Source organism: Hypomesus nipponensis, chromosome 15 (assembly GCF_054491055.1).
Source record: "Hypomesus nipponensis isolate SF chromosome 15, ASM5449105v1, whole genome shotgun sequence".
Lineage (NCBI taxonomy): Eukaryota > Metazoa > Chordata > Actinopteri > Osmeriformes > Osmeridae > Hypomesus > Hypomesus nipponensis.
Genome location: NC_140375.1, coordinates 3233313 through 3246081, shown reverse-complemented (window position 1 = coordinate 3246081; position 12769 = coordinate 3233313). Strand labels below are relative to the sequence as shown.

The following is a 12769-nucleotide window of genomic DNA, read 5'->3' as shown; positions in this document are numbered from 1 at the left end:
CCTCTCTCTCTCTCTCTCTCTCTCTCTCTCTCTCTCTCTCTCTCTCTCTCTCTCTCCCTCTCCCTCTCTCCCTCTCTCTCTCTCTCTCTCTCTCTCTCTCTCTCTCTCTCTCTCTCTCTCTCTCTCTGTCTCTCTCTCTCTCTCTGCCACACAATTGGCGTCCGCAAACTCACGGCTGGATGCGCTGGGTGGCACAAAGCGAGTGGCGGGGGATCGTCGGTCGCCCGTACAAACAAACAGAAACGGTGGGCCAATGTCGGCGTGGCGGCGGCAAACCTCTTCATTACCCGCCTCTGAGGCACAGTGGAGGCAGAAGTGCGGAAAAACAGACAAACTAGCAAACAACAACATCATAATTGTTAAACCGGGGGGAGAATTGTTTGCGTCTGCGTGCCTGAGAAGGGGCCTGGGTTTGTTTCTGGAATGAAACGTTCAGATGAGGGACTTGATGTGTCAGTCTCTTGTTCAGTCTCTTTCTCTCTCCCTCACGGCCTCTCCCTCTCTTTCTGTCTTTCTCTTTGGTGTTATTTGAGTCACGGAGAAGACGTGCGTGCGTTACAGGGGTGCCAGGATGTTGTTGACGTAAAGCCTTTCCTCTTCAGCCCGATGAGCATCTCGAAAGACGCCCCGCGGCTGGCCCTCCAACACCTCGACTCACACCAACGCACTCCGAATCAAAGAACCCCGACTAACTTTTCATCGACTCGTATTCTCCCCCCCCCCCCACACACACACACACATACCCCCGTTCCTCGTCCACAGTCCACTCCTACCAGCCCTTCCAGCCCCCCCCCCCCACCCCACCCCCATAAGGTCAGAGTCTCGGCTGTGATTCGGACGCCATATTGTCTCTCTCTCTCCCTCTCTCTCCCCCCCCCCCCTCTGTCTCTCTCTCTCTCTCTCTCTCTCTCTCTCTCTCTCTCTCTCTCTCTCTCTCTCTCTCTCTCTCTCTCTCTCTCTCTCTCTCTCTCTCTCTCTCTCTCTCTCTCTCTCTCTCTCTCTCTCTCTCTCTCTCTCCCTTCCCCCGAGATGGATCTCGTTCACCCTCGTCCTCGTCTCGAGCGAGATATCGCGGAGCCCGCTCGTCTGTCGCGGCGCGTCGTGGGCAGCAGGAATCCCCGCGCCTCCGGCCGGGGCGCCCTTGCCTCTTGGCTCTGTGTCTGGAGCGCCCGCAGAGCTGGAGGATGGCAGCGGAGTGGGGCGGCGCCGGGGATGGATGGCGCACGGGGGGAAGCAAGCGAGAGGGGCCCATCACTCTGAGGACCGCCCCGTCCTTGTGCCGTATCTGATCGCGGGAGACGGAGTGTATTAGGGCTGACGAACAGCCAGGCCGCTCCCGTGCCCCGTGCCTGGCTCAGACACGCCCGCTGTAATTCTATCTGGGAGAAGACGGAAAGAGGAAGAGGTGTGTGTGTGTGTGTATAGGGGGGGGGGGGGGTCCTCTGATGTCAGAAAAGAGGGAAAAGAAGGTTCCGGAAGGCTAGTGAAGTCTCGTCTCGGCAGGGTCCAGGCCGTGGGTGAGGACGTGCAGGGACGGCGAGGGGGATCACGTGGCCATGTGTGAACATGAATCGGGAGGCGTCGGAGTAGAAGACAGGCAGGACATAACGCCACCCGCAGTCTAGCGGTGTATTACATGCCTTGGAACGGGAACATAACAGGCTTTCGTTGGGTGGGTACTGACATTGATGGGATCCTGCCAGTGTGGGCCTTTCTTACCCGCTCCAAATCCACCCCTACCACCTCCCGGCTCATTACATTCATTGTTTCCCAGCCCTCAAAGGAAAAGTCCTCTCAACTGGCATTCCTCCCCAGCGCTCAGGCACATTGAAGAGATGTCACTTCTGTGCACCGAAATACCGTAGCATGGCGACGACAGACGTGTTTGTCCCCGTTTTCCAAGAAGACACAATCGACGCGAACCTACTTGTCCACAATGTATGTGTGATAGTGTGTGTGGGGGAAGGGGCGGTTCCAATCTGAAGGGACAAATCCTTCCGAGCTAGGTCTTTGTTTCGCCACCTGTGAGTGCACTATACATCCATTTCATTTCCTGATCCAGTTTTAACATTCAGCGGGGGCCCTTTCCCTTCGTTATTGATTTTGTTCCACTTCTTCTTCAATTGATTTAACCCCCCACCCCCACCCCCCCCACTCCATGTATACACACGGAAAAGAATGCTTTGACAAATCACTCTGGCATCGCCCCTCGACCAGGCTAAAAGGAAGATTCATGAGAATGAGGAATGTCTATTCCTTCTGCTGCGCCAATCCGGTTGGGGCCGCCAAGCCCAAATAGCTCAGGCCCAACGTCAGTTTTCTGTGTGAGTGGTTCAAGTTATCAAGTGGGAGCTGCTATGAAATCTTCAGGAGACTGTTCACACTTCTACATGCCAGCTTAGCCCTGAGCAAACGTACCTTCATCCTACCTTCTCCCCCCCCTCTCGAAGTATGTCAGCCCTGGAAGACGCTGACTTCTCTGTTAGTCCTGCCAGACAAGCTCTGATCGAATACAATTCCTTCCATCCTCCCACTCCACTGCCTACGACATGAGCACTGGGGAAAATACAACACCTTTGCACAGAAAACGAGATACAAGTCAGCATATTAATTTGCCCGGAAGTGCCCAGGGTGTGGACCCAGGACAACCTTTGCCAGAACTGTCTCTTTTTCTTTTTTCCTTGTACATCTCTACAAAACTATTTATTTTATTTTTTTCTGTTTTTCTAGAGCAATATTATGGTGGGGCACCATGAGAGCTCACTGACAATGATTAATGTCATCAATTGTGAAGTGCCACATTTGACTTAGTGCGATGAGTTATTAAGTACAAGCCACATAAATCAGCGTGGACGTTTGTGTATCATTTGACGTTCATTTCACTCTTTTTCTTTCTCATTACAGGTCACTGCATAATGCATTGTGCCTGAACTTGCGCGGCCCTAAGTACTGTAGAAACAGCATTGCTACAATGCTTCTCTCATTTAGCAACTACTAATGGGGTTTTCAAAAGTTTTACAGACAGCGAGAGAAATTGGGTTTTTGGGAGGCGGGGGAGAGGGTGGGGGGGGGGGGGGGTGACCGAAGCGAAAAATAGCCCGAGAGAGAGAGAGCGAGAGAGAGAGAGGGGGATGGGGGAGGGAGAGCTAAGACAGCAACAAAGAGACAGAGAGAGACAATGTAGCCAGAAGAAGCAGACATATAGCTAATAGCTGTGTTCCCTCACCTGTACTGTGTCACGGGGGGGTTTGCCTTGGCTGAGCAGTAGAACCTGACCAGATTGCCTTCCAGGATAGGTTGGGGTTCCACTGACAGATTGACAAGCGGCAAGTCTGTATGGGAAGCGCATCAGAGACAGAGACGACCAATTAGAGCAGAACACAACTTCATCAAACAGACCGGGAGCTATGTCGGAGACAGACACCAGGTTGACATTTCATTTTCCCCCATAGTTCCCTGGCTGCCTCTGGCATGGACCGTGTGTGATCATTTTCACAGGTGTTGGAAGACGCTGCCTATTCCATTTTTCCCCAGAACATGTTCATTAGCAACATGAAAGCGCAAGAAAACCGAGAATCAAAGCAAGCGTTTAAAAAGTCTTGATAATGAGTTTTTCAGTAATTGGTGATTTGCAAATAGGAATGAATTGGAATGATGTGATTTGCCCACTAAGCACTCCACCACAATTACAATAATGAACAACCACTGAGATAACCACAATTAAAACAGTTCACTAAAATAACAAATACAAAGATAATACTAATTCAATAAACAGCAATTTAATTCATCCTAAATGACAAAGGTGTGCAGTGTTCTTTGAAGATATACATTCTAATCCCCACAGTTCCGGCTCTGAAACTTCATTATCCTAAGTGAATTGTTCAACAGACAGTTTATGTATTAACACTGTTGATGTAACAGACACGGCCGCGCAACCGTCGGAGGTACACACTAGCCCAGGTGCGGCCACTAGCCGCTATGCTAACGAAGCGCTAGCACGGGCGGCCTGTATACATACCCGGGGAACAAGTTGAACCGACCTTCCCCGGCTACATATGCACAGAATTATTATTCATACATGTATTTGTATTGCAAACTGCCCGTGCTGAAAAGGAGGTGGTGTAGCAGAGGTTTCGAAGGGCCGTGAGGTTTAAATGGTGGTTCAAAACTGTCGCTAGTGGAACTGACCCCACCCCCACTCCCCCTCCCCCAGCAGAACTGCTGAGGTGACGTTTTCCTCCAGTGCATGTCCTTGTGGAGAGGATCCAGTATGAACGTCGAAGGTTGTGACGGTACATAGATGAAGCTGCTGGTCAGTCTGGTCTAAGCCAGACACGGATGTTTCTTCTGAAAGGCTCCCTTCTCAACTGAATCATTTAGAGCTCCGGATCACAAGTTCCTCCGCAGATGCCGCAGACACAGTCTTCCGAGCAGATCCAGACTCGGGCTCTACGCTTGTGTTTGGACTTTAGTTTTTTGTATTTTGTATTTTTGGGGGGTCTGTCCCCCCGCCCGCCCCCCGTAGTGTGTGCCATTTGGAGAGCCGTCGGCCCATTAGCTCTGCAGAACGAGGTGAGGTGGAGAGACGCGTCGGATCTCTGGAGGGCGGATGGGGGTGGGATGCGGGTGGGGGGGGGGGGGGGCATCCCAACATCCATTTGGAGGCGGCCCTTTTCTCCATGTGCTCTGCGCCCAATTACGCTAATGTGACATCCAGAGGCCTGTCCTGGCCATGTGCAGGGAGAGAAGTGTGCTGGGCGCTGGGGGGGGGGGCGCCGCCACACAGCACTCAACACACTGCTGGAGTCTCTCCGTCCAATCCACAACACACACCATAGATGTGTGTGCGCGCGTGTGTGTGTGCGTGCGCCTGCATACAAGTGTTCGCATATGTGTGCGATCACAGAGACTGTGCGCGCGAGCGTGTGCGTGAGCGAGTGAGTGAGGAGGGCTGCTGTTTGCCCTGTGGGTGTACAGCTGCTCTGCCTAAGCTCAGCTGCCACAGAGCCCCAGAGGGAGGCTGGTCCAGGTGCCGCGCTCCCCTTCCCCCGCCGCCCGTCTGCCTTCCTGAAAGCCTGCCCCGCAGCTCTGCTTTTCTGGGGACACTGCCCACTCACCCTCCCCACTCTCAAAACACACAGGCTCCGCCTGGGGACGCGAGGGTCCCCCCGGGGCCGAGGGAACGAGCGACGGCACGGGCGGCAAACCTGGAAGACACCAGGCGTCGGCAAACAGGACAGGGATGAGCTCTGAGCGACGGTTCTATCAGCAGGTCAGGTGTGTTTGCACCGGTGGTGGCTAATTGGGCTGACAAAGAGGTGGGTAGGAGGGAGCCGCGGAGAGGGAGACGAGCAGACTGTGAAGGCGGCGCTGATCGCAGGGGAGACCGCAGCTCTGTGGAATTGCACACAGGCCCACCGCTAACGGCCAACGTGATGCTTCCAGTCGGCACGGACTCGCCACTTTGGAAGGCGTCTCGGGCCCCGGCCTGTGAGATGTGGGGACGTCCAGAGGGAGCGTGTAGACTGCGGTCGGATCGATGACAGGCCAGACCTGGGAGTTCGAGTCCCTCAGCCTGGGATGAGAGAAGTTCTCGGGGTATCACCTCACTTAAAACTTGTGGCGTTTTGCCATCCCGCTTCTGTTGTGTGAATGAGGCAAGTGACTTGGCACTCTAACAACCCCCCCCCCCTCCCCCTCATCCTTCTCCTGAGGCCCTGGGCGAGTGACGGCTCCCCCCCCCCCCCCCCCCCCCCAAAAAAAAAAGAAAATACGCCCTCCGGGAGGTACCCCGAGGGCGGATCTTCAAGTGTCACGTAGACGACCTCTGACCCCTCTCGTTCTGGAAGACAGCCACTTAATAAAGGAGTCTGTTTCGTGACTTTGATGCATTCATGCATGAGAGGCACAGCGCGCTCGTTTGAGGATTCACGCGACGGGCCATCAATATGCAAGGCCGCTAATGCCTCGGTTTCATCAGTAAACCGATTGGGGAGGGTCGGTGAGGTGAGCCCTGAGGAGCCTGGATGATGATAACCAAGCGACGTGTCGCCACAACCACGGAGTAGACGGAAGGGGGGCGAGAGAGGGAGGGAGGGATGGAGGGAGGGAGGGAGGGAGGGAGGGAGGGAGGGAGGGAGGGAGGGAGGGAGGGAGGGAGGGAGGGAGGGAGGGAGGGAGGGAGGGAGGGAGGGAGGGAGGGAAGGAAGGAAGGAAGGAAGGAAGGAAGGAAGGAAGGAAGGAAGGAAGGAAGGAAGGAAGGAAGGAGGAAAAGGGGGAAGAAAAGGTGGAAAAAGGGTGGTCGGCTGACAGCTTTTGATCAGAAGTTCAAAGTAAGGAGCAGATGGCGTTTTTGGAACAATCAGCCAACTTCTCTCTGTTTCCTGGAGATGGTGCCAGCGTAAATTGCTTGCCTCCCTTTCTTAAAGCTCCATTTCCTGTCTCTCTGGGTCACTGTGGACAGCTGTTCTCCTCCAAAACCAGCGTCCCAGAGCCCTGTCACTTCTGAGGGATGGAGAGACTGCTTGCTTTAATGGTGGAGTTGCGGCGTCAATATGCGCCAATGCAGTTTTTCGAGAATGCTCCGAGTAGGACTCCAGGCAGGCTCGTAAGGAGCCAGCCGACGGCCAAATCATGGCTTTGTGCCTTGATTAAGACACAAAGCCTCAGTGATGATTTGTTTACTGAGAGAAAGCAGGCAGATGTTTTAATCATCAAGACTGTCGGTTCCCATTTTGGGGGGGGGGGGTTTGGGGGTGGGGGGGAGGAAGGGGCGGGTGATAAGAATCAGTTGCAGGTTCAGAACGTGGTACACTCTCAGAGGTATACCATGTTGAACTGGACATGTGACATGCCCTTGTGGGTGTACATTCGTTTACCCAGTGCAGCACGCGTTCCCTGAGAGCGGAGAGGAAATGTACGTGACGTACTCTTCGGGTAAAACCGGCAGATAAACATTGTATATTTGCACACAGGAAGACACAACGGGTAAATGATGATTCTTTATCAAAACATAATTACACCTCAGTCCCTGGCACACTTGAACTTAGGGGCCGCGGCTAATTCCAAGCCCATGTTTTTCTTCCCTCTTTCTATGCCCCCCCCCCCCCCCCCCCCCCGATTATCTTGCCATTATCCGCTTGATTAGGCAAAAGGAGAATGAAGCTGTGGAGGGGGAAGAATATGAAAAAAACAAACAGACAACACCAAAACAAGTCCTCCTTGTGCGCACGTCTGCATCCTCTGTGCTAATTAGTCTCAACAAACGGCGTTTGTCGGTGCGGGCGGCCGCCTCGGCTCCTTGTTTGCGGCGGAAGAACGCGCCTTTCCTCCCTCTCACCTGTGTGTGTGTGTGTGTGTGTGCGGGGGCGGAGCCGCGGCGACTGGGCGGCGTCGCCGCAGCGTTCTGGAGACAGACAGCTGGGCCGAGGGGGATGATCTAGCGCACGAGGTCGGCCCTCGGGGGGATTTGGGACGGATGTGGAGGCACACGGATGCGCAGAGTCTCTGCTCGCAGCCTATTAAAACCAAAGCCGAAACGGGTGATTTCCTTGCGTGGAAAAAGTGCTCGACGCGAGCTCTGCCGGAAGTCACGGCATGAAAGGCTAGCTCTATCACATGATTATACCGAAACGAATAGACTCGTTTGGACAACTGAAGTCAGCAATCTTTCCTCTGGTCTTATAAACCTCGGCCCCTTCCCCCTGCTTGCTTTAAACCTCATCTCGTTTGGCAACACTGAGAAGTGCTGTATTTCGATGCTAATTTACTTATCCCTTGTGTCCGATAACTCCATATGAACTTGTGTGAGGAAAGGAAAATGCTGAGTGGTATGTAATTTGTGAGCATTAAAGTGATGATAAAGGGAAATTCGTTGGCGAAATGTATTGGATTTGACACTGGTCTAAGTTGCGAAGTAATGTGTTTTGGTAATGTTTAGATTTCTCTCATTTATGGTGCTTCAAGGCAGAAAGAAGAAAAGGTTACAGAGCTGAAAGGCGACGGAATAAAAATGATCCAAGTCGGCATTAGGGCTAAGAGACTTTTAATTACTTTTGTTGCAGCTGACATTATCCCATTGAACCAAACCTTCCATTAGTCAACTTTGAATGAAAAGAAGCTGCTAAACATATATAATAAAAAGTTGAAATATCCACACGGAGAACATTTTGAATTGCCTTCTGGGAAAGCCCGCTCGGCAGGTGCAACAGCGTGTACCCCACCCTCAAACACTGACCACTTCCACTTTTCTATCCAGTGTAAATCAGACTAACAGCCTCCATTCGCCTGGGACTAGAATCGATCTCTCTTTTGTTACAGTGTCTTGAGGAAGCGAGTACACCACACGGCGCATGAGGCAGAGCATATCCAAGGCTGAGGGAATTGATTTTGTCTTAGTACTCTACATGGCTAACACAAATGTCGGTAATGTCGGTTGTTCAAGGCTTTTCTATCCTAGGTCTATGGGGGTTAGCTCTGGCCCACTGTACTATGATGATGCCCATTCATGCCTGAACGTTGTGTAGGGTCCAACCGAGTATTGGGCTTGGGTTTAAGACTCCTCATAAGGCTTGTATGGGAACCTGGTCATGCAGAGTATCCTCTTAAACGCTTAGCCATGCACTGGCTAGCACACTAGGATAACAGGGGAGTGGATGCCAAGAGCCCCAAAAAAAACAGAAAAAAAAAATGAAAAAAACAGGGTGAAAATCAAAACATGTTGAACATCTATTTCCTCGGGCAAAATATTGAGCCAGTAGCATGGTTAATTCATGGCAAAGGGTGTGCATGTGTATGAGGGCATCCACATATCTGTGTGTGATGGTGTTTCACTGGTGTGTGTGTGTGTGTGTCTACATGACTGTGTTTGTCTTTCCCTTTGAGCAGTGAGGCCACTTCTGGTCAACTCTCCACTATTCCCTTCTGTGAGCTTGCATCCCTGCTCTGCGGTCAGACAGCTGTCTCTCATCAATATGTACTGCCCCCTGTCCAGCACAATGCCCCCTTGTGCCTTGTGTGTGTGTGTGTGTGTGTGTGTGTGGGGAGGGGGGGGGGGTAGGGGGATAGGCACTCGACGCCACCCCAACCTATCCTGCTCCATCATTTATTCATCCAACACCTGCTTTGCTTGTAACAACGGGAAACAAGACCCCCCCTGGTTTTGCGGTACACTTCCTCCACAGCAAACCTCTTCCGTCTTCTGGAGTGTACACGTTCACCGGGCTGTGGGGCTCCAAATGACATACCCACGCCGTGAAATGGGATCTGACGCGCTCTACCAAGCACTTGAATCCACATTATCCACCTGATAAGTTCAAAGCACTGTGTGTGCACCCCCTATTTTGGTCCCTCGGACGGATGTTCACGTCAACGGCGCATAAGAGGGAGTTTCATGTCCTGTTGCCGAGGAAACTCACAATCAAATTAGTCCGCATCGGGAGTCATCAAATTGATACCCAGTGCAAATGAAAGTTCAATGACAGTAGAGTACGTGTAGGTTTCATTTTGGCTCCAGTTTAATGAGAGGGTGGATGTCTGTGGGGGGCAAGGGCTGGGAGGGAGAAAGCCACGCTACCTGTCTGTCGGGCAGGGACGGCCATTGGCAGGAGGCGGGAGGGAGTGGACGGGTTCTGTCAAGATGTCGCGTGGGTCGCAAACGTTGAAGGTTTCGACACCGGCGGAGTTTCTTTGGCTCAACACACGCGGCGCGTGCCACGTTTCCGTTCGCTGCGCCGTACCCCGAAAGTTGTACCTGGCAATTTGGAGGATTTTCGACATGAAGGATGACTCCCCCCGCCTCCCCACTCCCCCCCCCCCCCCCCCGGCCGCGTTTTGACTTACGTCACACCCCCGGAAGTCAGAAAAGGAGTGTGGAGAGGAAAGAGGCCCAGTCTCTGTCACGGTCACAAAGCTCTTTGTTACGCTCAGTGACACAAAATCGTTTTTGCACACATCGGCATGACGTTGGCGCACGTCCCCGTTGCTTTGCATGACAAAAAGAACGGTGCGAAACCGCAACGATGGCAAACACCAACAACTGTTAATCGTTTTTTATGTCTGTTTTTCCCGCAACATCGCGGCTGTCAGCGCGCTCTCATTGTACTGGAGGACACCACTCGTGGCGTGCATAGTAAAAGAATGGTGCCGTCACTCCCAACGGATCTCTAAATAGCATTTTCTGCTTTATTAGTCATACTTAATGGAAGTGAATGGGCTGTAAGTGATGCGAAATCTCTTGGTTCTCAAGCCCGCCGTTAGTGTGAACAGTTCTCGATCGAAAAAGATTCCCTGACAATCGAGGCTAGATGTGTTTTACACGCTGGGCTTACTTTCCCTATTTGGGGTGGAGAATTGTGCATGCTCTCATCAAAAAGATTGATGGCAGAAGAGAAGAAATAAAAGAGCTGGGGTGGGATATGTGCACAATACCGCAGAACGAGGTAGGTGGACCAAAAAGAAAATCCCATTCCTTTGAGATCGACGGGGCAAGGTGATATTTCATTACGAGAGCCTAAACGTGATGTCTCACACAAATGTTTTTTTTTAACAAAAATGGAAACCAATTATAAATATCTGCCAGACCTTAAAATGAATCGAGTTGTTTACACATTTAGGCATTTTACGGGCAAAATACCTCAACTTCGGAGACAACATGCTCCACATGTTAACCAGCATAACTAGAACGCACACAATGATGCTATCATCAGATCATCAGATAACACAGGTGATACAACACTGTTGTAAAAGCCACGAGGGCCGTCGTCATGACGTTGCCATGACGTTGAGAACATGGACAGTGTCCGAGGCCCACTTACGTTGGATGTCGATGGTGACGCTTGTCTCCTTGCCGTTAGGGACCGCCTTGTTGGAGGCCTTGCAGACGATCTGCTGTCCGGTCTCGATGTTGGAGGCAGACAGGTAAAGGGTGCTCACTGTGCTCTCCCGCCTCCCATCTCGAAGCAAGGTCTGGAACCACACACACACACACACACACACACGCCGGGTATGAGCTACTTGGGTGTTCCAGAGGCCACCCACGTGTCAGCGAATGTCACGACACTCCGAAATGAACCGACGACGTGAACTTCAGGAGCAGACGTTCAGGCGGCTGGGAGACACTGCAGACGTATGAAAACCCGAGACGCTCCAGCCGCCTGTGTGTCTGGCTGCATGGCTGATTGACCTGACACCCCCCAAAAATCCTCTTTTGTGTGACTAGAGAGCCATGCTCCTGTGGAAGGCTTGTCATACGCCACAAAGGAAATCAATCTTCTTTTCGGCACTCGTCCTCGGCGCTGCACAAACGTCTGCAGACGTTGTGTGTGTGTGCCATCTGGAAGCGCGCAGTGGCGCCCGTTCCGCTGTTCCTAAGGGGGATTCTGGGAGTCCCTGCTAACCAGCGGTTAGCAGGCGGTGAGCTGCCATGGTAGCGCCGTCACCCTCCGCCATTACACATGTTCAGAGCAAGGAGCACTGTGTGACCAACCACAAAGTCAAGCATCGCGTCTGCCGACAGAATATCAAGCTACTCTTATATGAATAATGAATATTGTTTCTTTTTTACCTCAGAGTTCTACCTGTTTCAGAAAATACATTGATTAACTATGCTGACATTTACAGTGCACTTGTCTGCGACTTTGTCATGCTGATTTAAAATGTTCCTTTGCATGAGGATGGGAGGATATAGGATGTTGAATCTAGCACCTAATAATCGGTAATACCTGCATTTCATCCAGAGCCTTTGCAGCTTTTTTATGCTGAATAATGCAATTGGAAATAAAGAACTCTTAAGCACTACATAATGAAGTGTAGATATTTAAGAGACAAACGTTGGAAAGAGAGCTTTTGAAACTTCACCATGATATTTCTTGCTCTTTTCCACTCAGGGTTATGACTTGTGTGGGTTGAGACATCAGAAATGCCCTCTGACACCAGCTCTCCACATAACCCCGTATTATAATCAACCCAGCAAGTTCACGGAAGGTGACAATGATATACACTTGAGCTCAAATAATCGCTACATATTCATAATTAGCCATGCCACAATCCCAGCTATTGATGGTGTACTCAATAATAGCTGTAATTAACTCCTCATTTCTCTCTTTTCATGGAAGTTCTTCAATTGTAATGAAATCTCCGTCTCACCTAAATGTACCCAATGCCGAATGCACAACATTATCAATGTGTCAAGAAACTTGCCTTCATGTTCTCCAGAGAGCACAGAAGTTACAACCAAAAGGAACATGCTGTGGAAGAAATTTAGATTTCCTGTGTGCTTACATTATTCACTAATCAAGAGAACTAGTCATTGGATACTAGTTAGTATGTTCTCATGTAAGCTTGCTATTAATAAGAGTAGATTGTTTGAGATCAGGAGAAAGTACTGGCTAAATGGTCCTTGTCATGACTACAAGGAGAGCTCCAACTATGAACTATGAACTCTGTAGTTTGAGTGGTCATATGTTGGGAGCTGTGAATCTCTTTCTCTTAGACTGTTGTAACGTCATTACTGCCTGACTGTCACTATCTATGTTTACATTCTTGTGCCCTATAAAAGATGGTCCTCCGGCCTTCAGAGCGGAGAGAGACTTGATTGAGACCTGAGCCTGGTGTTGTGTTGTCATTTATTGTCAGAGGTCTGGTTTTCTCTCCCATCTGCAGATTGATAAATACTTATTAAAATCCAGAACTCAACTGAACTTAGTCACTCCGTTTATGAAGAAACGAACAAAACACTTTCTTCATCAATGCATTTACATTTAATTGTACA

General features: G+C 51.0%; 1 protein-coding gene across 1 annotated transcript in view; it reads right to left on the bottom strand.

Annotated features, from left to right (window-relative positions):
* kirrel3b (kirre like nephrin family adhesion molecule 3b) overlaps window positions 1-12769 on the bottom strand; it is a 139509-nt gene that overhangs the window by 17592 nt on the left and 109148 nt on the right. Inside the window, exons 5-6 of the mRNA XM_084674956.1 lie at window positions 10815-10965; window positions 3227-3332 (exon numbers count right to left, since the gene is read on the bottom strand). Of these exons, the coding sequence (XP_084531082.1) occupies window positions 3227-3332; window positions 10815-10965 (257 nt within the window). The remainder of the gene's footprint in view (window positions 1-3226; window positions 3333-10814; window positions 10966-12769) is intronic.